A 24816-nucleotide genomic window follows, 5' to 3' on the forward strand; every position below is an offset into this window, starting at 1 on the left:
TCTGAATTCACAGCAAGCCCCAAGCTCTGGGAGCCAGGTTCACATTGCGCTGTCTCTGTTGGGTCACATTAATTTCTGTTTCAGAAATTAATTACGATTTTACTTTTCTTTCTTACACAGCTCTTTCTATTCTAGGAGCATGTCCTGTGCAAAATATCATTTTCAATTTCTCTTTTTTTCATCCCTGATATGAAATAGGGATAAAAAGGAAGACACTACTGGTGGGAATTTAGTCACTTTATATATTTGTAAAGAAAAGCAGAAATATAAAGTGTCAATAATCCTGAGTTATTACGAAGGTAAAAAAGTAGTGGAAACACTATTTTCTGTGGTTGTTCATATTTTCTCAGGTGTTTGGAGACCCAAAATATACCAAATTATGGTATGAAATCGTCATACTTGAAATATTCCTCAGTACATTCACAGAATCCCAGAATAGTCTGGGTGGGAAACGACCTTAAAGTCCATCCCTGGGCAGGGACACCTCCCCCTGTCCCAGGGTGCTCCCAGTGTCCAACCTGGCCTTGGACACTGCCAGGGATCCAGGGGCAGCCACAGCAAATCTGGGAATTCCATTCCAGCCAGGAATTCCTTGCCAAGATCCCAGCCCAATCTCCCCTTTCCCAGTGGGAGCCATTCCCTGGCTCCTGTCCCTGCAGGCCTTGTCCCCAGTCCCTCTGCAGCTCTCCTGGAGCCCCTGCAGGCCCTGCAAGGTCTCCCCAGAGCCTTCTGCAACAACCCCAACTCTTATGTTTTCAGTTCTTTAGTTCATTTTAGATTAGGGGTGCTAATATTATGTATAATATTGGATATTTTTTGAGTTTGGAGGAGCTGTTGTCCTAATCCCATTGTGGTGAATAGTTTGGCTTCCTATAAAATATCAGTAACTTCCAGCACAAGTGGAAAAAGTTATGCTATGCTGAATTATCTTTATATCTGTTTATTACAGTTAAATGGGAGGAATTACTCAAATTTAATTCTTGCTGGATTTAACAAAAGAATTCTACATAATTTCTTATTTGGTTGTGGACTGATTTTTCTTAGTGGTGTGTGAAACTCAATTTGTTTTTAAAAAGTTCAGAACACTTGTAGATCCCAAGGGGAGAGGTTTAAGTAATTTTAGGTATTTTTTGCATGTATTATTATTGCATTTTTGCAGGTTTAAGGTGAACTTAGGTCTTAGTTGGCCTACTTTAATACAAAATTGTTATCTCAAAATTATTTTGTTTTCTTTTCTCTTGAGGAACAAACTCTGGTGCTTATGCAAACCAAGTCCTGGTATGTAATTGTTCTAATTGGATTTTCAAAATTTCTATCAGCCACAGGCTGTAGTTTAGCTCCAGCAATATTTTGAGTTTGAAACACCAACTGTTACTGAAATGTCTGTTGGGTTCAAATATGCTTTTCCTTTGCTTATATTATTTTGTGGCCAAGTCATTTGCCATTAACTCCTCTGAAATTTGCGTGTACTGATTTCAAAGCCAGTGCAATTTTTAGATGTTGGCTAGTTAAAAGAAGCCAAATTTTCTTCTTGGCTTCATATTTTATGCTAATCAAATGATAAAAAATGTAAAGCTCTTCATTCTAAATTTTTGTTAGTCCATGCAGCCGGCTACTTCTGCTTCTCTGGAAAGCAGGTGGATTATTTTGGTACTTCAAGTGATGTGGCAACAGGAGAAGCAGGACAGGCAGCTGTGCTCTCCAGGGAACCTTTCCAGATAAGATAAACACAAGCTTGTACTGTTCTGTGGAATTACCATATGAAGTATCTGAGGGTGCCGTGCTGTTCCTAAGAACAGGGTGTGACACCTCCTTGGGTGGCTTGGGAAGGGTCAGGGTCCTGCTCCATGGAAGGGGACCTGGGGGTGCTGCTCCACAGTGGCTGAGGGGCACTCCAGGTGTGCCCAGGGAGAGTTTAAGGTGGATTTTAGGGGAAATTTCTGCCCAGAAAGGGCTGTCCAGGGCCAGAGTCCCCGTTCCAGTCCTCGCCCTGCAGGGATCTCACAGCCCTGTGCTTGTGGCACCTGGGGACGTGGGGCAGTGGTGGCAGTGCTGGGAGATGGTTGCACTGGATGGGCCTAAACCCAAACGATTCTGGGATTCTTTGATGTGAAAGTGGGGATTTGATGGTGCAGCTGAGCTCAGGTTCTGCCCTGTACCCAGGGGAGCCTTTCCAGGTCCCCAACATGAGCCCCTTTCCTGCACTTAAACTGCTTCAGCCTTTGGTACAGAATTCATTTTTTGAGAATGGATAAATGAATCTTCTACTGTCAGCTAAACTTAATTAAAAACCCGGCCTGCTAAGAAATTGGTTCCATATTTTTCATGGATCCAGAATGAACAGCCTACTTTCAACAGCTATTTCCAACCAAACTTTCAATGTAACTGAATTAATTAAGTCCTGGGAACAGATTCTATTAGGGGAAATTAAGCTCTAAGTAAGCAAACCATTAACAATTATGAGACCAAATTGCCTGTGACACAGATTGGTCAGGTTTGATGGCACAAAGTATTTTCAGTTTGCTAGGAATAAATTGTAGAAACAACCTGGGTTTTTTTAATCCATGTTTGAGGTACAGGTCCTAAATTGGGCTTTATAGGAGAAGAACTCCAGCAGGTGGAGAAAATAATCACCACTGCTAAAGCATTTGTAAGGCTTCGGTGTGAAATAATCCTACATTATTTTTTGTTTGTTTTTGTTTTTATTTGTTTCCTGCAGTTGTTATCAGAAGATGAGAAGCCCTTCTCTGGTAACAGTCTCATTAATCTTTCATAGAATCTCCCTTATTTTAAAAATAGCAGTTTCTTGTTTCTTCTAATAGGAGCAAGTTTTGGTTTCCAGTCAGAAACTGATCCTGATGGTCATCCACAGGGGACTGGCCTGTCAATGATTCCTTTGTGCTTTTAATTGTCTTTTTCTACTTAAGGATTGTTGATACATAACAAGGGCTTTATTTTGAAATGCATCTCTTATAGTCACTCAGCATCATGGTTATTCTCAGAAATAATATGAAGAGTTGGGTTTTTTTTTTTTATACTGGCTGTGTTACATGTTCATATTTTGGGATGAGATATTTCACTAAGGATTATCTTTGTCTTAAATACATTCCAGAATGTAATGTTTATTCCAGAATATCCATTTATGCAAATACTGCACCACTTTAGTTACTAGGCACTGATTTTTTATACCAAAAGTGAAATCTTGCTCACTGTCTTTTACTAATCAGAAGACTATTGGGAAGCACTTTAGAAGCAAAAATCAACAAGAAACTCTGTTTTTTCTTGTCTTGTATAGGCAGGACTGTTGAGGTTGCAGCATCTGGTGTGCAGGTTTGGACTTCACTTTCCAGCCACACAGTGGTTGTGAGCTGCAAAGGAACTTTCAACGTCAAAATATGTCAATGTATTGATAAGAAAACTATTTGGGGCAGCTTCTGTACCAAGTTACAATGGATATTTAAAGCAAACATGATCGTAGAAAGTGTTCCAGAGCAACAGAAACCCAAGCAATGGTTCACTTCACACATATTCACGAATTCTGGGATGTGGCTATTGCTGGGAGGAGGGATTTATGTTTATGCTAATGTTGCCATAAGTATTGTTTATTAAGGGAAAAAACAACAAATGACACCAGAAATGGATTTTGTCAGTGCAGATTTCACTTTAATTCTGAGTGAATTCTGTTACTTCATGAAAGAGTTAATATGCTGTTGTGGTGCTGAGAGATTGATAGGCAGAGGAAATAGGAGGTACCTGGAAAGAACTTCTGATCCCTAATATTGCACAAGTTGCTTTTCTCTTGGCTCGCCTCCCCTCCACGTTGTTATTTTTACCCAGGCTCCCTAATCTTCCTTTTTGCCTCTAACCACCTCCCAGTTTCCTGTTGGCCTCCTCCCTCTGGTTTTGTCCCAAATGTTCTGTGTTTTTCCCTGTTCTGCCGCGGGATTGCAGGGCAGTGAGCTAAGATGAATGCCATAGCTGTTTTCACAGTGTCTATCATCTTCTGTGTTTCGTGCCTCTTTGCAGCTCTGGGTGTAAGTTCCTTTTTTGAGGAGATTTTGTTGTCTGGATATTGTTTGAAATGTAAATATTAAATTTTGGGTTGCTGTGTAAACAATAATTAAAGATTTTCACTTCTAATTAAAGATTATTTGCAGCTCTGTGAAACCTCTGTTCTAAGTTTTTGAAGTAGTGTTTTCTTCAGTGTGCACTGAAGAATATTCCTTGGAACATGGCTGGGAGACAGTTACTTGTTCAGCTTCGTTTCTGGGATATATGTTTTCAAAACAAGTTATAATTTATTTTCTTTTCCCTCAGAACATTTCCGTTCTTTTTCAAAAACAGTGTTGAAAAATATGGATTGATCTGAGTAAAGCTACTTTTCATTGTCATTTAAAATCCTTTTTACATATCTTGAAATATGAATTTTCTTTCCAGTAAGTAACAGAAAGCATTTGCTTTTCTTTTGCAGATTGCATTCTCACAGCACAGCAACTTTATGGACCTGGTGCAGTTCTTTGTGACATTTTTCAGGTACTTTTCATTTAAGACAGCTAAATGTTACTTCTTTAGGTTCTGGGCTTCAGAGTTTGGGTTCTTCTTGGTCTGGCTTTTTTTAACTTGAACATCCTGCTTACAGCACAGCCTAGGAAATGGAAATCTTCACTCAGATTTAAATGTTTAATTAGGAATTATGTTAAGAAAATTAATTGTCTGTGCATCTTTTCCATTGCATGATGCCAGTGCATGCAGGGAAAGGGAGGATGGGGCTGGGAGGGGCTTTTGGAAAAGGAGAAGTTCCTTTTGAGAGGGGGTAGAAAACATTGACTTGCCACAGCTATGTGTGACTTACTGCAGGTTGTCACACCTTGTCAGGCACCAGCCACAAACCAGGGGAGTTATTTTGCAGAGTTAAGTCTGGAATAATTTCCAGCTCTTCAGGTACCACCTTTTGATTTTAAACTGAACTCTGAAAAGTATGTAAATTTAAATACAAACATATGTTACAGTTCAATGGAAGCCAAATTCTTCTGGTTTTCATACACAGCTCTAAGTTCATTTCTTAGTGTCAAGTGAGCTGATGATTCCCTCAGAGTGGGAACCAACAGAAGCCATTTCAATCCTTGTCTCCTCTTTATTGCTCCAAAAAATTCAAACAGCAGGCCCTCTCTTCAAAGCTTCAAAATCCAGTATATTGGCCTCTGTTTCAGGGACTGCTAATACTCCAGAAGTGGAAACCAATACCTGATCGACAAGGAGTCCTACAGGAGGGATATACATGGAGTAAACACCACTCCAGGTCTCACAGCCTGTTCTAAAGTAGGCAATATTATGCCTGGTGTAAAATGAGCAGTGGGAGTAATATCTTGCTTTAGATTTCATGCTAAATTTAATTAAAGCAAGAAGCTCCAGACAGGCCTTTCAGACAAGTGGTTTATATCAATTTTTTTCATATGGAGCTTTTAGAGAGTGGAATCTGCTTTAGTGCATTTCCTGGGAAACAGTAGGTTTGATCCCTGGGAATCAGAACCACCACCTCCTGCCATTGGAGCAGAGTAGGTGGTTACTCCTGGCTCAGGCTTAATCATTTGTTTTGCTGAATTAATCACAGTCAACATCTTCCCTAAAAATCTGTGTGGCAGGGTAATTGCTTATTAGGAAAATGAAGAGGGAAACAGTTGGTTCCTTAGTTCTTTTCTAATTGTGTAAGATAAATCTGCACTACAAAACCTGTCCAATTACTGCTTTACAGACCTAACTACATCTGCACATAAGGGTTTAAACTCCTCAGGATGAAGGATTGCTCCAGATTCATTGTTTGAAGAGATTCCCAGAGCAGCTGTGGCTGCCCCTGGATCCCTGGCAGTGCCCAAGGCCAGGTTGGACATTGAGGCTTGGATCCACCTGGGACAGTGGGAGGTGTCCCTGCCATGGCAGGCGTGGCACTGGGTGGGATTTAAGGTCCCTTCCAACCCAAATCCTTGCATGATTCCAGTCCCAGGTTAAAGCAGAAGATCAGTGCACTGTGTGTCTCAGTGGGCACATGCAGCTGAACGTACATGTCCAAAGGCTGCAAGTTCCCTTTCCTTTCCTCCATCACTGTTATCTCATGGCTCTCCTTGAGAAGTAATGTTGCAATATTATTTAACATCCTAACAAGCCAGAGGAATAAGAACATGTGGATTTTGGGAGAAGACAATTTACAGGTGTTTTCCAGTTAAGCATTTATAATGTGCTAGAAATTCTTTGATTCTTTCACTACTCCTAAGCTTCTCTCCAGGTGTTTTATTTTACAGTCACCATGACTCCCTAATTAACCAGTGGATTAGAACAGTGTGATTCATCTCACTGGGTATAGGGGAAACTGTTGAAACATTTGCATTTTTAATGCTCTAGGGCACATTTCGTAATTACTGTGGGATCCAAGACAGACCATAAATAACTAATACCTGAGAGCCCCCTGTGCTGTTAATAAGCAACAGTTGCCTGAGAATTTGCTCCCTAAAATAGAAGCAAGGAAAATACTTTGTGAAAACCTAAAACCAGTTGGTATCATTAACACCAAACTCAAAACCTGGGATATGTATCAATTTCTTAGGTATAATGGAGACCTAAAGAGATGTTGTTCTGGAAAACAGATGTTTAGAGGCTTTCTGTTTGCACATTTAAGGGTGTTGCTTCATTTTGCTGTTCTGCAGGAAGTGTGGGAGTTGCCCAGGGCAGCTGTGGCTGCCCCATCCCTGGAAGTGCCCAAGGCCAGGTTGGATGGGGTTTGGAGCACTCTTGGGATGGTGGAAGGTGTTCCTGCCTGTGGCAGGGGGGCTGGAACAGGTGATTTTTAAGATCACTTCCAACCCAAACCATTCTGTGACTCTATGAATTTGGGAAATCTGTCTGAGCTGGAGATGCTGTGACACATTTCTTTATTCTGGAAGCCACTTCCCCCACTTGGTTGTAAGCCCGTCCTAACTGGGCTTTTCTGCTGTGCAGCTGGAGGCATCATCTGTGCCTTGAGCTGTGTGGAGCACCTGAGAGGGACCCGGGGGATTTTCAGTGTCTGTGCTGACATTTGAGATGAATGAGGTCAGTGCAGTCCTTGCAGAGAGCTGTGGGCTCGCCACAGCCCAGCACTGCTGAGTTTTGCTATCCCAGGCACTGGCTGGGCTGCCTGTGGGGTGCACAGGGCATGGAAAAGCAGGAGCCTGGTCATGCATTCAGACAGCACCAGGCAGTGTGCAGCAGGACACAGGACTGGTTTTCATTTCATTTAGGAGCTGGCTCCTGTGATCAGAGGGCTGTGCCTCACATTTAGAGGGGCTGTTGGATTCCTGGAGTTCAGCACCAAGCCAGGCAGGGGGCTGTGTATGACACAGCCTTAATTTGTACACATGAATGTGCTATTTGAAGCTAAGAAAATGTCAGTGGATAAAGGTTGGGTAGAACGGTGAAGTTCCGAGATCGTTAATATTGCATTATAATCAGAGCCAGAGGAGAAATGATATTCCAACCATTGTTAACCTTTGCAAAGCTAATGAACTGCAAGGAAACTGGGGTTTCTCTTTCCTCCTCTCTGCTTTAATTTACAGATTGTGCAGCTGTCTTTCAGCATATAGTTTGAGCTATTTTGACAATTTCTAGTGAACATTCTTTATTCATATCTGTGCGTGCTTATCTTCCAAAAAATCTGTCTGCCAGCACACCTACCACAGGTACTAATCACCAGCGTACCTTTATGTACAGAAGATGTAAAAATATTTGTGGCCTTATAAGCCCATATTATTGCCCAATAATCTTTCCCCCTTTTTCTTTCTCTCCCCTTCTTCCATTCTTCCCTTTTCCTTTTCTTCTTTTCTTCCATTCTTCCCTTTTCCTTTTCTTCCCTTCAACCTTCAGCCCAGGGAGCATTTGAGAGACCTTACGGGGATCTCTACATCCTTAAAAGTAGTTCAAAGGAAGATGGGGATGGACATTTAAGTGGGACCTGTTGTGATGACTTTAAATTGAAAGAGGGTCTATTAAGTCTAGATCAGGGAAGAAATCTTTTGTGCTGAGGGTGGTGAGACACTGGAATAGGCTTCTCAGAGGAGGGGTGGATACCCCATCACTGAAACATTCCACTCCAGGCTGGACAGGGCTCTGGGCAATCTGACCTGGCTGAAGATGTTCCTGCTCATGGCAGAGGGGTTGGACCAGAGGGCCTTTTAAGGTCTGTCCAAGCCAAACCATTCCATGATTCTCTGTGGTCTCATACTGAGCTTTACTACATGGATTTACCAAATACCTCAGGTGTCTTCTACTGCACTTCTCTGCTGGTTCTCACATGCACAGCTCATTTTGTTTCCTGCCTGCTGTTGGTCTTGTCTTCATTATCTGTCCTTGAAACACCCTTCTAACAGAGTCCAGTGTCTGCTCCAGTCTAGGGGAGGCATTGCTGCCCATCCCATGCAGGGTGGTTGAAGCTGGATATGAGGTCCCTCCCAGCCCAAAGCAGTGTGTGATTCCATGATCCAACGTGTCCCACCGAAGCCTTACCATAATTGTTAGAGAAATGAGTGTTATTTCACAAATGGAATAAAAGCTGCCAGCTTAGTGTTTTTGTGGTGGCACATCAAACCTCATGTGCCCCATTAGGGTCTGAATATCAAATGGAAATGGTGTAGTTTTAGTTTGATACAAATAATTGGACTTGTTCCTCATAAAAACTTGAGCAGGAGAACTGTTTGCTCAGTACAAGACTCACGCAGATGGTTTTATGTATTGTATATTGTTTTCCTTAAATATATGTATTTTCCCAGTGTTTTCATTAAGTGGGAATGCCTCCTGCAGTAATTCAAATCTGTAGTTATGCTGCAGATATTTTATTTACTCTTGTTGCTTATTAAATAATTTTTTACTTTAGCACAAATGTCTTTATTAAATAGGTGCTTAAAATACAGTCTGAGTCCCTTATTGGTTTTTTTTTCTTAGAAAAAGGAAGAGCTTGGGAATATCTTCCCATTATTTCCAACAAAATGAAGAAGAGTAACAGTTCAGCATCCATAACTTCCTTTTTTCCATGTTCTTAGCACTCTTTACTTCATCCTCCATAATCATAGAATAGAAGCATAAGATCATTGAGGTTGGAACAGCCCTCTGAGATCAGTGAGTTCAAACACTGCCCCAGCACTGCCACCACTGCCCCTTGTCCCCAGGTGCCACATCCACAGGGCTGTGAAATCCCCCCAGAGATGGGGACTGCACCCCTGCCCTGGGCAGCTGTGCCAGGGCTGGGCAGCCCTTTCCATGAGCAATTTCCCCACTGCCCACCCAGACCCTCCCCTGAGGCCGTTCCCTCTGCTCCTGTCCCTGTTCCCTGGAGCAGAGCCCGACCCCCCGGCTGTGCCCTCCTGGCAGGAGCTGTGCAGAGCCACAAGGGCCCCCTGAGCCTCCTTTGCTCCAGGCTGAGCCCCTGCCCAGCTCCCTCAGGGATTGTGCAGCCCCTGCCCAGCTCCCTCAGGGATTGTGCAGCCCCTTCCCAGCTCCCTCAGGGATTCTGCAGCCCCTTCCCAGCTCCCTCAGGGATTCTACAGCCCTTTCCAGCTCCCTCAGCTGCTTTTCATCAGACTTGCTGTCCTGATTTAGGTTGGGATAGAGTTAATTTCTTCTCAGGAGCTGTTCTAGTGCTGTGTTTTGGGTTCAGTTAGAGTAATGTTGATAATACTCTGATGGGTGTTGCTATTTGGGTTTTGCTAGGTTGTGTTTCTCAGAAGTTTGGTTTTGTATTTTTTCTCTTGCTCTGCCAGTGAGGAGTTACTCAAACTGGGAGGGATCATAGCTGGGACAGGTGAGCCCAGCTGGCCAGGTGGATATTCCACAGCTCAGAGCATCATGCCCAGTGTGTAAACTGGGGGAGTTACCTGCAGGCTTCTGATCTGGGTCAGCAGGTGCTGGGCAGTTCTATTGTGCATCAGCTGTTTGGTTGGTTTCTTTCATTTATCTTTTAAATATAATTGTTATTATTAGGTATTTATTGTATTTTATTTTGTTTTCCATTATTAAGATTTTCTTCTCTCAGCCTACAAATTTTACATCTGATTCTCCTCCCCACACCACCAGGGTGGGGGAGCAGAGGAGGGGCTTGGGTGGCTTTGCAGTGCTTCATTTCTACCTGGGTGTAACCCATGCCCCTGTACTCCAGCCCTTCCCTGCCTCCACTGCCTCCTCTGCCATAACCAGGGTGAGCTGTGGCTTCTTGAGCCTTGTGCCATCTTCAGCAGAAGGATGAGGTCAGGAATCTGGCTTGGTGGGCTGCAGGCAGCTGTTTGGCACCAACCACGTGCATGTTATACACTTGTTCCAATTATTTCAAGGATTAATGCATCCACTACTTTAAAATGTGTCCTGTAGCTCTCTAGCATATTAAAATGTACTGGTAAATAGCACTTAAATGGCTTCTAATTCATCAAAATAACTTGGGCTGTGTTTCTAGTAATCATGGCAGTGCTGTCTGAGATTATTAAGTGACCTGTATATGTTAAAGCACATTAGCAGTGAGGCTGCTGTACATTTTGGTGTTTAAAGCTGCCATTTTTTACAAGCAATTCTGATGTGGATAAACATTTCACGAAGGTTTAATAATTGGGCCCTAATACACCAGATGGATTTTCTTCTCCTCTCCTGAGAATGCATCACAGTAAAGTGCTGATGGAGTTTTCCAGACATCTAAAAATGAAAGTGTACTTGTTTGAAAAGCTTTAAAGATACCAGGCGTGGAGAGAATATTCTCTCTGTGGAAAAGGAGATTAAAGTCTAGAATAAAACCAGACAGAGAGTTAAATTCAGGTTTTTGTGTCACTGTGGGAATACCCTGTGGTAGGTAGCCTGAAGGCTGATCAGCTGAGGTTCCATGTGTGTGTGGAGACCAACTGAGGAGAGATTATTTATAACCACATTGCTCATTTATTGTACTTAAATAATCTAATGAATAATTAAGAATGAATTATTAAAGCTATTTGCCAAATAGACTATTCTCCATAAAATTTAAATGTATCTTCTTCCTGCATTGCAATATTTATGCTGTGTAAGCACAAATTTTTATAACTGTGTGAGCTATTGGAAACTCTGCTTGGTAGGACCTGGTTAAAATGGAGTCATGTTCAAATTTCCCTGGGATGAAAAGCTCTCCAGGGTGTTAGGTGGCTCTTGATGGTTCTTTTTCCTTCCAGTCTGGTTCCACACCTGAGTTTGCTGGTTTCCTTTTTATCTGTTAGAAAAATTTAACTGGTCTCAAACTGGACGTGTCACAGGCTACAGGAAAATGAAAATCCAACAGTTGACAGAAATACAGAATAGTTCAGGTTGGAAGGAAACTTAAAGATCCCCTTGTTGCAACCCCTGCCATGGCAGGGACACCTCCCACTGTCCCAGGCTGCTCCCAGCCCCAGTGTCCAACCTGGCCTTGGGCACTGCCAGGGATCCAGGGGCAGCCCCAGCAAATCTGGGAATTCCAGCCCAGCCCCTGCCCACCCTCCCAGCCAGCAATTCCTTGCCAAGATCCCAGCCCAATCTCCCCTTTCCCAGTGGGAGCCATTCCCTGTGTTCTGTCCCTTGTCCCCAGTCCCTCTGCAGCTCTCCTGGAGCCCCTGCAGGCCCTGCCAGGGGCTCTGAGCTCTGCCTGGAGCCATTTGAGATGGGGGAAGCTGCAGAGAGAAGACTTGGGTGAGGAGGGATTTCTGGGATGAAGGATGCACTTGGTAGGCTGTTATTTTTGGAGAAATGGGAAGGAGAGGGCAAAGCAAATCCTGCAGTAAATGTTGATTTTGAAAGTCATTTGTAAGCAGGTGGATATTCATGGCAGAGATGTGTGTGAAGCTGTTGAGAGAGCAGGGCAGAGCACAGCTCACCCAGGACTGTGCCAGCCTCAGCTCTCACTCCAAATCATTTCCCAGCACCTCTCTCTCTGCATGCAGCTGCTTCTTTCTGCTGCTTCCATACCTACAAAGTTGCTTTCCAGAGAAAGTTGGAAAAAAACCTTCTTCAAAGCTAGTGATGCTCACATCAGGTCTTTTAACTTATTTCAGGATGGTTTAGGCTGAGTAAATGCAACAATAGATCTTGACTTTGCTCAACCCCTGGGGCTCTTCCAGCAGGTGATGGACTGCAGTGGGCTCTGCCTTTTATTTCTCCCTGAGTGCTTCCAAGGGATGTTAGTTCAAGGGGGAAAATATATTTCCTTAGCGATTTTATAGCTTTTGTGGGTATTTGCTGCCTCCTTGTGACAATACAAAGATGTATGGTGCTGTGCCTTTGAAATACAATGGTACTGTGGTGAGTGTTTTAGGAGAAGTTTTATTAGTCTTTAATTGTTAATTCCTCTCTGTATTTTCTAAAGAAAGTCTTGGCTGTGGTGCCAGAAATGGGCAGGAAAGAGAAGCCAATGAAGGGCTCTGGAACATGCAGACTTGTGCAGTGTTGCATTTTGGAAAGGGGATTTAGTAGTAAAGGTGACCCTCTTAGTTCTCCACTCTTTCTTCTCCAAAAGAGTAACTAATATGTAGGGAGACATATTTACAGTGCCACCAAAAATGTGGCATGTAGGGACATGGTTTAGTGGTGGCCTTGGCAGTGCTGAGTTAATAATGGTTGGACTTGATGATCTTAGAGCTCTTTTCCAGCATAGGTTCTGTGATTCTATGAAATTGACCCAAAATAAGAGGTCCAACAGTTTTAATTGCTGAGGTCACTTTTTCCTAAAAAGGGGCCATCCTTACAGCAGTTCAGCATGTTTTTGGTGTGTGTCTTCCATTTGCTGTGTGGATTTCTGGAGCTGTCTGATGGATACACGAGACTGGTGCGTGTTGTTGTGTAAAGGTGGAGACCTCACTGACTTTGCGGCTGAGGGTGGCACAGTGCAAGTTCATCTGTATGCCTGACCTGAGAAACTCCTCCTGAGAAACTCCTCTGAAATGGGTAATTTACCAGAGATGCTTGAGATGAATGGCATTTTTGGCACTGCTGGCATTTTCATCTGCCCTTTGGATTTCCATCTTTTTTCTCCAAATAAAGGTGTACTGAGGAGGTAAACACTGATGAGCCCTGGCAGCAGCTCATGTTGCACATAAACTGCATCTGAAATCATAAAATCGTGGACTGGTTTGTGTTGGAAGGGACCTTAAAGCCCATCCAGTCCCATGGGCAGGGACACCCCCCACTGTCCCAGGCTGCTCCAAGCCCCAGTGTCCAGCCTGGCCTGGGCACTGCCAGGGATCCAGGGCAGCCACAGCTGCTCTGGGCACCTGTGCAGGGCCATGCAAGTCAAACAAGTGCACATTTTTAAATATTATATGCTGTATGATAGTGAAGCATATTTCTGTGCACATCTAAGCCTGAAAAATGCAATCCCATCTCTGACTGGCTGCCTTTGGGTGTCTGTGCCCCATCCATGGAGGTTTCACATCACGTAGTGTGTAGATGGTGATATGGCAAGAAGAACTGTCTCCTCACCTTTTGCACTTCTCAGGGAATGGTTCCTGCTGTCTATCCTGGTGTTTAATTATAGGCATTTCCAAGTCATAGTATCACAGAATCATTTAGGTTGGAAAAGCCCTCTGGGATCAGCAAGTTCAAGCACTGCCCCCATTGCCCCATGTCCCCAAGGGCCACATCCACAGGGCTGTGAAATTCCCCCAGGGATGGGGACTCCAGCCCTGCCCTGGCCAGTTCCAAGACCTGACCCCCTTCCCATGAAGGAATTTACCCTCTGTCCATGCTGAGGCTCCCCTGAGGCCATTCCCTCTCCTCCTGTCCCTGTCCCCTCATGGCAGGGTGCAGTCCTGGGTGACTCCCTGCAGCCCTGGGCGGATTCTCTCTTGGAGAGAAAGCCCTGTGGGAGCATCCAGAGCCTGTGGTTACAGGCAATGCTGCAGCTGAGCACATAAGTCACCTGCTCTGGTTGATCTTCCTTCCATGGACACTTTCCTGTAACCTGTCTTTCAGTACATGTTGGAAGGTGGAGAGGCTTTGGAGATGTTTTCTGTGACCCATCAGTGCAGTCCCTGAGGAAGGAGGCTTCCACTGGGGCTCAAATTTTAATCTTATTTTGTGTGCCTTGAAGTTGCTCATTAGGTGCTCAGTGTGATAAAATCATATCTGTCAGTACAGTCGGTTGTTATTGTAATTATTATAATAATAATGATTATTATTATTCCTACTACTCTTTTTTATTATATCTGCTTCCCTGCATTTTCCCCAGAAATTGATATGTTCATTCATCCTTTTCCCCTCCTCCTTTGATGAAGAAAACCAATACAGATTTGGGGAAATCAAGAAATGCCTGTAGCTCTGCAACAGCCTGCCTGCTCTACACTCTATCTTATTTTTGTAATTTGGAACAGAAATAATAATCAATTTTCTCTACTTCTCTCAAGGCTTTTCTTCTTGAGGGTTATCCTCTCACTCAAAATATCACCAGAGATAGGCAATAGTGGCTTTTTAAATCTGATTAAATCTTTCAGCCTTGCTGTCATTTAAGGAAGTCAGATAAGGAACTTTGAATCAACAATATAAATAATGAAAATAAGTGTGTCATTCCTCACTGGGTATCAGAAGCACTGAACTGTGCTGGATTATCTTTCTTCAGTGTATCTGTAATATATGAACTTTTCATTTAACTTTGCATTTCCTAGAGTTTTTCAGCTGCCAGTGTGTTATGAACAAGAGCAATAAATATTATTTTCTATTTTTTTTTTCCTTTCCTTTCCAGTTGTTTCCTGTCATTGCTCCTGGTGGCAGCTGTGGTTTGGAAGATTAAACAAAGTTGCTGGGCATCACGACGGAGAGAGGTGAGAGGGATAAAGTGTTGTTCCTTAATGACTTTTTAGTAGTTGTTCTCTCTAGATGCATATTTATTCACATATGCATCACATTAACCTTAAATTGAAGGCTAAGCTAATTCAGTTAATGCTGCTATTTAGGCCTTTAGCATATTTTTGATTACAGTTTCAGTGACAAATTGTTATTTTAGTATCCTGATGCTGCAGTTTCTGTGAAGCACCAAAAAAATAGGGGTGAATATCCTGAATTCCCAGAATTTCTGTTTCTAGACAGCATAAGTACCAAACCACATAAACTAGGAGATTCTTTATATCTGTTTCAAAATAGGAAATAGAAAATAGAAACATTAGTTCTTGTGTAATACATTAAAAAAAGAAGTCAAAACCCATTTTCAAATTAAATCCTATTCAGATATTTTGGGTGGTTGGTTTTTTTCCCCCTGGAACATTAGGGGCATAAGAAAAAGTTGGGGATGCCACCAGTAGCTTACTCCTTAAAAACGTGAATTTTAGAGCCAAAGTTTTTTCCTCTTCACCTACCCATGGTCCAAATGAGCTTCACAACGTTTTGTGTTTGCATCATGTAAATAACTTAGTGCTTTACACCCCCAAAATCTGGTTCCTCCTTGTTTATTCCTGATTTATTTTTGTTCACTACCTTCCTTTCTTGCTTCTCAGTGGACCCTGCTCTCCTGTTCCACCCAAACACTCAGGGTGGCCCAGGTGAGGTGACCAATTGCTGTGGCACAAGGGACGTGTCCTCAGTCCCCATCTCTCAGCACCAATGCCCCATACACCAGCTGTGTTTGTGGGGCAGTCCTGGGTGCCACCTGCCCACACACCCATCAGGTTTCCTTGGTGTGCTGGGAGCATGGAACGTGCAGCTGTCACAGCTTGGGCTGGGCTGCACCTGGAGTTCTTTTTAGGAGCTCTGTCTTGTGTTAATCTGTTTATTTCTGTGCAAAATGAGAGAAGCCAGCCATCATTTGAGCGAGTCCATGTGCACTTGCTGTATACAGTTATCTCTTTGTTATCACCTGAGGCCAGATTCCCTAAGGAATGGGGCGTGTTTCTGCCCTGCTTTGGGATTTTCAGGTGGGATCTGCCATTCCTCTAGGTTTTCCTCCCAGCTGTCCTGCTGGCTGAAGCTCTTGGCAGCTGCAGACCCACCTGTGTCACTGTTGTGTTCAAGAGTGGTTTGTTCCCATGTAGGGGTTGATCAAGAGGATTTGGGGGATTAATTTTTACGGTGTTGGAGTTCTCTGCAAGTCCCTGTTTCCTGCATATCTTCAGAGATCTGTAGCTGGTTGTACTTTGCAGTGCAGTGGTGTGAATAATGTGAATTTATTCCATATGAGGAGCTCCTCTCTGGTAATAAAGCAGGATGATGTCTGATAACTCTTCTGCTCTTCTTTCTCTTTCTGCTTCAGATGTTTCTGCTTTTACTGGTGAACTCACTGCAGAATATAATCATTGCTTTTCAAACAGATAACCCTTAATCTTGGAAATAATGGAAGTCTTTGAGGTTTTCTGTATTCTCTGAAGGTAGATAAATTTTTACTAGGGCAGCTGTTTTTTTCCTGTTTGCTTTCTTGGCAAGAAACTAAGCTGGAGTCAGCATAACATCCCCTGTGGCTCCTGGGGTTAAATGTTATCTAGGAATATATGAGGAATAGAGACCAAGAAGTTAATACTGTGCTTTGGAGTTAAAGTATTTGAGTGGTGGCCTAAGTGAGAAATGTCTCTATAAATTAAGTTACAGTCTGATACTTGTTTTAAGGAAGAAAACAACCCAGGAGTACTGGCAACATATTGGCATGTTTCTAGTCTAAATTCAATCTACATGTGTGGCTGTTTGACAGGCAGTTCATCAGGGTGGTGTTTCCCAGGCACATTCCTGTCTTTTGCTGTTATTTATCTTGCTCTCTCTTTTTATCTTTTTATTAATGGATCTCTGCTGTTCCATTAATTTTCTGTTAAAAATACTTGTAAATCTTGAGGAAACAGTTTAAAATCTTTGTTGTGCCATAATTACATATATTAATACACTTTCTCCAGAAGCAAAAGTCCACCCAAGAATTTGCTATCTAAGATGATTTTATAGCTTGAAGGTGGAGGATTTTTTACTGATTCTCGATAAACCCAAGCAAAGGTCTCTTTAGTAGTTTTACATTATCATCAATGCCCCATCCCTGGCAGCGTCCCAGGCCAGGCTGGACAGGGCTTGGAGCACCCTGGGATAGGGGAATGTGTTTCTGCCTGTGGCAGGGGTTGGAATTAGAAGATCTCCAAGGTCCCTTCCAGCCCAAAGTGTTCCATGATTCTCCAAAATGCTGCAGCCCTGAAGGAAGATCTTTCTCTGGTTTGGGCTGTGTTTTTAGCAGTAGTCAAGTTGCAGTAAACCGTTTCTCATGTCTGTAGTGACTCTGTAGTAACTTCCCATGTGTGTAGTAACTCTGTGCTTGTTGTCTGGTTTTAGCCCAGAGGTCAGTAGGATATGATGCAATGTGCAGGGAGTTCCCAGCTGTCCATCCCTTCTGCTTCCAGCAGGAGCACTGCACGTGCCCAAATCCTTATGGCAGTGCTGAGTGAAAAGCTGATGGCTGAGGCTTATTCTGAGAAATGTGCAGGGCAGGAAAGGAGTGTACTGACAGGTTTAGTGGTCAAAATTACACAGCCAGGCTTGCTTGGGAAATGTGCTGGGAGAAGGCAGACAGCTGTGCTTGGTGTGGCTGGGGAATGGAACACAGCAGCATCCTTTGCTTGAAACCAAGTTTGCTTTGCTCCTTATGGAGAAGGCAGCATGCTGCAAATCCAAAGTCTCCATCAGGATCTTGTAGAACACACAAGATTCTCCTGGCTTTTCTTTTCTGTATTTCAGCTAAACCTCTCTGCCCAGCTGCTTGCAGGTGTCTGTCAGTGCTTCTCAGCCTCCAGGTCTGTGGGGTGGGCAGACACAGCCAATGTGGGCTTGTAGGATAGTTTGGAGCACTGAGCGGAAGTTCAGGCCTTGCAAAGAGTAAAACTTGACCAGCAGTAAAAATGGGAATGATTTGTGTCATATCAGGCATTCAGGAGATGGAACTGTAAACTGTGTGTTCATTCCCCTGCCATTGAACCCTGTGTTTGAGTATCTTCAGACATCTTAAAAAAGGGAAAATAGAAATAAAAAGCCACCTTTTATAGGAGGCTTAGAATGAGGTGAATGACATTAGGAAATAGGGATAGGAAACCTCTCTGTCTTGTCTGTAGAAAATGGCATGTTAAAGGAATCACAGTGGTAATAGAGAATAATGCACCAAGTATGAGCATAATGTTAGAATTTCAATATGCTCATCTGCTGTCAGGAATTTTCTGTGCTGTTGTTCTATTTTTGCATCAAGTCCTCTTCACCCTCAGTCTTCCTTGTTTCCTTCACTGGGAGCAAGGAATAGCTCCCTCCCAGCAAAGGGAGTGTGGCTGACCCAGGGAGGGGAGGGTCAGCTGGATCACTGCCTGTGCCTCTTTGGAATGTGGGGGGATATTGATACTATCAATAGCAAGCACCTACAGAAATAATTAAATTTGGGTGTCTAGAGCTGCATTTCAAAACATTCCTTAACAAAATGATCTGTATTTTGCCTCCTTTCTTGCCAAGGCTGTATAAGACTGAATATTTGTACTCAGCAAGTCACCCAGTTATTCAGGAGGGGTTTTGTGTATTGATTTACTGCAGGAATTATCCTTCTCTGTCTCATTGCTGAAACCTTTTTCTCTCCCAAGTGTATTCAAAACTTAGTTGTGCTTCAGTTTCCACTGGCATCCTCTGCTGTAGCATCCATGCACACAGAATGCCACGTAGGCAAGCAGATCCCCGTTGCAAGGGATCTGTGCTGTGTGCTATTTATTGCCCTGCCTTCCTTTTCTTCCCCTTCTTGCTCTCATCCCTTAGTATTTCATTCATCTCTTAGGTCTTCTCTCTTAGAATGTGATTAAGGGCATCCTTGGTCAAGGAAAAAGCTTTAGGTTTGGAATATTTTCAATTATCTGTAATTTAGGATCTTTGTCATTGTTTAGAGTCTTCAGTGGTGTTTTGGACCAAGATGTGCTCCAAAGGACTTGGTTTAAACTTATGCAGAAAAATTAAAAGATCTGGCAACAAATTTCTCTAGATTTGGGCATTCTCCAAGCTCCCAGCAGTTATTTGCCACATAGATCTTGTTCCATAGTACTGACAGCACTGTTTGGTATCTGTCAGCAAAAAGAAAATATTAAGCTTGGGTTTGGGGCAGTTTGTAGGGAAAACAAGAATTGGAGGAGAGAGAAATCACTGCCAGCAGGTGACTGAGGAGGTTGAGCCACGTGGTAAGCACGATAATTTCTCTCATTACAGTGGGAAACATGAACCTGGGTTGTTTTTTCTTTATGCACTGAAGGTGGGTTTACTTCCCAGAATAGCTGTTCCCAGGACAATAGACTGAAGTGATGGTGGCTGTGGTGTTTTAAAAGCTGAATGTAAATATCATTTCCTGCATGTATGAGTAATAAAACAAGAACTCAGTGTTACTATTAGGTGTAACCAGTTATTGGAGTACTGTGTCCACACTTCTCTTTGCAATGTTTTGGGTGTTGCAGATGGTGAACAACACTGCAAGGTTAATTTGTTACCTGGAAGATAAGCAAGAATTTAAAGCATCACAAATTCCTCAATTTCTCCAAGGAAAACATACTGAGGTTTGGTGATGCAAATCAGTGGCTGTGAAAAGGAATCATATGGAGAATGGATTTGTAGAGAATTTTTAAAGTTTGATAGAAGGTTTATATAGAATCATAGAAGATTCATGATGGGATGAGGATCTTCTAAAGAATCAGTTAAATCAAAAGTTTAAACAGTATGTCCCTGCCCATGGCAGGGGATTGGAGCTAGATGAACTTCAGGTCCTTTCCAAACCAAACCAGTCTGTAACACCCCATGTCTGCAGCTGGGGGTAAAAAAGTCAAAAAAAACTTTTCTGTTTTTCTCCCATTTTTAATGGAGAGAGTGGCAATGCCAATAATTTCTATTTTTAGAAACATGGCTCTCAGAATGAGTGCTTTTGGAGGACCTTTTCTAGGTCAATCACATGGTGCAATTCAGTGACTCGTGCTGGGCAGGAGGTCACATCAAATAATCGTAGCTTTCCACTCTCCCTAAATTTAAAATCCATGAATGGGAACCAGCTCATAGTGCCAGGAGGCTTTTTCCGAAATACAGACACTGTGTGCTCTGCAGTGATCCATGTGGCTTTGGTCACCAGCTGAAGGAAATTGCAGCAGAAATAAGAGATGCCCTGAAGAGGAAAAACATCCCAAAATATTAGTGCTGACAAGAGATTCCTGCTTGTGGGGGGCAATTGATGGTCTGGTTTTGTTTGAACATGCTCCTGTCACTTCTGTGCCCAGTGCAGCTCCTCTTGGGGAGATGGCCAGTTCCAGCTGAGCAGCTGCATCCCCAACCTCTCTGTAGGACACCAGCACAGGGGGCTGGCAGCCACAGGCCATGGAGCTCTTGTGACAGAGGCCTCAGGGCAGTTGCTACTGGAGAATTGAGTGGGTTTATATCCCACAGAAGAGCTGGTAGAGCTTGAGCAAAGATGAAGCTGAGTATCAAATTAGATGAAACTGGAGTATCATGCTTGGGATACCAGCTCACTGGGTCAAACCTTCTGTTTGGCAGGGGTGGAACTGGATGGGCTTCTAGGTCCCTTCCAACCCAAGACACTCCATGGTTTAATGATTTTATCAAGCCCAGCTCTAGGAGAGTTCAACCTTATTTAAAAAAAAAAGCCCACTACTCGTCTATTGAAGCTGTTCTTGTTTCAGACTGCAAGCTCTCCTTCTGATGGTAGGCATCAGCTACCATCACAGGTATCTAATATAGTTATTTGGAAAAATCAGGGAGAGATTGTGTAATTATTTCAGAAGAGCTCCACTCAGTCAAAGCTTCACTATGCTATTGTGTAATTATCAGGTATTGGTGTATATTTTAGTCTGCATGGACTAGATCCTTCTGGTCTTTTAAAAATGATCTCATTCTTCTTATTAAAGGTCAGGATTTCTATGCCCTCCTACTGGGCATGATTATGATGAATAACTTGCTTATCTTAATCAGCCCTGAATTAAATATCTCGTGTCATTTCAGCATGAGGCAACTTCCCAGCAGCTTTGCTTTGTGGTTTGTTATAGTTTTGAAGTGTGGAAATGCCTGTTGAGAAGGATTTGAACATTAATTCTCTCCTCCTCTCTCTTTCAACATAGCCTGCAAAGTCAGTTACAAAACTAATTAGCTAACATTAATATGTACACTGCTCTAGGGGCTTAAAAACTAAATTTTCAGTGATGATGAAAGCGTCAGAGAAAATTGTTTGTTTGTTGACTTATATGGTAGTTAGTGTAATTGTAGTTAAATACTTTAAATCACTCAGTTCTGAGACATTTGGGGCTCATCTTCATGGAATATTTATGGCTTATATGTTCATTTTTTGCTGATGCCAGTTTTTATTTTGGAAGGTAACTCCCTTTCCCCCAAGGTCACCAAGTTATGATGACATAAAGCAAATGTTCCTACAGCAGGATCTACATGTTACTTCCAAGTAATGTACAGTGATTCTCCTATGGAGCCAGGCTGGCAGGGCTGGGAATGTTCCCCTGGAGAAGGGAAGGCTCCAGGCAGAGCTCAGAGCCCCTGGCAGGGCCTTCAGGGGCTCCAGGAGAGCTGCAGAGGGACTGGGGACAAGGCCTGCAGGGACAGGAGCCAGGGAATGGCTCCCACTGCCAGAGAGCAGGGCTGGATGGGAGATTGGGAATTGGGAATTGTTCCCTGGCAGGATGGGCAGGCCCTGGCACAGGTGCCCAGAGCAGCTGTGGCTGCTGCAGGCTGCTGACAATCAGTGTGGGAAGGGGACACCACCCTCACGGGGTTCCCAAGGACCTACAGAGAAGGTTCCAGCCCTGGTGGCAGTGGCTGCTTGGTGGATCTGCACATCTGCAGGGCCAGCTCCAACAGGTGCTCAGGCCCCATGGAATCATGCACTGGTTTAGGTTGGAAGAGACCATAAACACCATCTAATCCCACCCCCTGCCATGGACAGGGACACCTCCCACTGTCCCAGGATGCTCCAAGCTGGCCTTGGGCACTGCCAGGGATCCAGGGGCAGCCACAGCTGCTCTGGGTGCCCTGTGCCAGTACTTCACTGTTGTCCTCCTTGAGTTCCTACTGTTTTCCTTCCTGGTGTGTTTTCTTAAAAAAAATTGAGCAAATTGCTCATGTAGATACTGAAGTTCCTTACAAGTTCTAGATCACTGTTTTGATAAGCTTGTTTATAAGGCCATTCTTCATAAGGATCAAATTAAATCCAGGATATTGACTTCCTTCTGGAAAAATCACTGTTATTTAATGGCTGAAAATACCAGAGCCCCATCCCCAAAGCTGCCGGGGCCCTGTGCTCAGGAAACATTCTCTGCAGGGGCAGTTGCTGAGATGGATGTAAGCAGGATGGTTATATGGAGCCTTGTGGCTGCTTTATGCTGGGAATAAAATGTCCAGGCTTTTCCTGTCAGGAAACACAGCATAGGTTATATTAGTCAATTAACCTGGTAACCTGAATAGCTGTTTGTCTTCTCTGAGAGAGCCTGCACTACTGCCTGGCAAGGCTTTCCTCACTTCCTCGGGAGGTTTTTCTCCCATCAGTAACACACTCTTCATTCTAGATCATCCATTACTCAATGTGTGAGAATTAAAAATATTCCTGGTAGGAATCACTTTATTTGAAGGGCTCCAGGCTGCATTAGACTGGGCTTGGAGCAGCCTGGTCTAGTGGAAGGTTGTCCTGGTTTAGGGCAAATTTGGGAGAAAACCTCCAAAGGGGTTCCTCTAGAAAGCAAATTCAAGTGACCCTTCCCCAAACCAGTTCAGAAAAAGATTTCCTTGGAGAAAAGTGGAAAAAACTGTTTATTTAACAGGCAAAGCATTCACCAGCGCACCAAAAATGAACAATATGGAACAAGAACACCTCTCACTGTTCTGCAGAGGTGACACACTCCCAGAGTCCCTGGTGGGCTGTAGCTCAGCTCACTCAGTCTCTGATCAGTCCCTCTGGGGCTGGAAATGCCCCGTGGGGCACAGGGGAGAGCTGGGGGTGCTCTGCTGCTCTTCAGGCCACAGCAGGTTTGAACAGCTCCAAAGAGAAAGCACAGTCCAGGGAACTTCTGTGCTTCAACTGCTAAAACTAAAAGCAAAGGGGAGCTCTGTCCTGCTGTCTGTCCATCCCAGTCCAGGAGCAGGAATGTGGGGAGTGAGTGCAGTGTCCGAAAATAAACTGTGCACTTCTTGTCTCCCCCTTTGCTCTCAGAACCAGCCTGAAAGGTGCAAAACTCATTTCTGGGCTAAACAGACCAATGGGAATGTGAGCATCATAAAGTCAGCCCAAGAGAAAGGTGGAACATAGCAGGGGGTGGAACAAGATGGTCTCTAAGGTGTCTTCCAACCCAAACCATTCCATAATTCTGTGATGTAGAAAAAAATCACACTCAATGCAAATGAAAGGTGTGCACATTCTCACAGTTTGCATTTATATGAATATTAAAGGCCAGAGGTGTATTCCAAGACAGGCTTTTTGATGTGATTTCTTTGCAAGCTGTCAAACACTTTGCCTTTAAAATCCTCTTTGTGCCTAAGTGATTTAAAATATTCCCAGGTTGTCCTATTAATCGTGTCATCTGGAAAACCAGGGTTTGCTTGAAAGAGTATTGAGGTTCATTATCTGAAACTTCAGAAAGCCCATTTTTAGGAATGAGAGAAAGGCAGGTTCTGGAGTATTTAGATGTTAACAGCTGCCGACTTGTAAAGCCCTGCTCAGCCTCTTGACTGGAGAAAAATCACATTTTCTCCCTTACAGCATCATAAAATCTTTTAATTAAAATTTTGACACCCCAAACAAATACTGAAGGATTGATTTGTGTCTGGGTTAAACAGGCATGGTGCAAGCCTTGGGGTAAACCGTGGCATTAAAGTTCTAGAACAATTATTTCTTAAATTAGTTCTTAATTTTTAGGGGGAACTTCATAACATGACTTGTGCTACACCAGGAGCTGGTGCTAGGAAAAGGATGTTTCCTTAGGCATTTGCTGCTTTGCTTGCATCCTGGACCTCTGATTTCATCTGCTTTGGGCATTTTTATGCTCAGGTGAGAACTCATGTACAGAGCTGCCCCAGCCCTGGCTGATGGCAAAGGCAAGGTGGGAATTGTGTCCCTGTGCCCTCCCTCAGGTGAGAGCCCACCTGCAGAGCTGCCCCAGCCCTGGGGCCAACAGCAGGAGGACGTGGAGCTGCTGCAGAGAGCCCAGAGGAGGCCCCGGAGCTGCTGCAGGGCTGGAGCCCCTCTGCTCTGGAGCCAGGCTGGCAGGGCTGGGAATGTTCCCCTGGAGAAGGGAAGGCTCCAGGCAGAGCTCAGAGCCCCTGGCAGGGCCTGCAGGGGCTCCAGGAGAGCTGCAGAGGGACTGGGGACAAGGGACAGAGGGACAGGAGCCAGGGAATGGCTCCCACTGCCAGAGGGCAGGGCTGGATGGGATGTTGGGAATTGGGAATTGTTCCCTGGCAGGGTGGGCAGGCCCTGGCACAGGTGCCCAGAGGGGCTGTGTCTTTCCCATCCCTGAAATCACTCAGGGCCAGCCTGGACAGGGCTGGGAACAGCCTGGGACAGTGGGAGGTGTCTCTGTCTGTGGCAGGGGGTAGGACTGGATAATCTTTGGGATCCCTTCCGTTCCAAACCATCCTGTGGTTCTATATTCTCAAAGCTACTTTTGACTTCACTAGGAGTCATGTTGCCAAATTGCACATTTTCTTTAGTAAAATAACTTCCTTTGAAGAACTAATAGCTTTTAGTTCGTCAGTCTTTTGGACATCTTCATCAGGACAGCTTGTTCATTGATTTTATAGCCATTAAACAAAGCACTCTGCGATAGCTGAAGGGGACAATTACAGGAACAA

General features: G+C 43.8%; 1 protein-coding gene across 1 annotated transcript in view; it reads left to right on the forward strand.

The window, feature by feature from the left end:
• The window catches only part of ATRN (attractin), a 154266-nt gene that overhangs the window by 105879 nt on the left and 23571 nt on the right, over positions 1 to 24816 (forward strand). Inside the window, exons 25-26 of the mRNA XM_063157763.1 lie at positions 4472 to 4533; positions 14741 to 14819. Coding sequence (XP_063013833.1) covers positions 4472 to 4533; positions 14741 to 14819 — 141 coding nt within the window. The remainder of the gene's footprint in view (positions 1 to 4471; positions 4534 to 14740; positions 14820 to 24816) is intronic.

Source organism: Melospiza melodia, chromosome 5 (genome assembly GCF_035770615.1).
Source record: "Melospiza melodia melodia isolate bMelMel2 chromosome 5, bMelMel2.pri, whole genome shotgun sequence".
Taxonomy (NCBI): Eukaryota; Metazoa; Chordata; class Aves; order Passeriformes; family Passerellidae; genus Melospiza; species Melospiza melodia.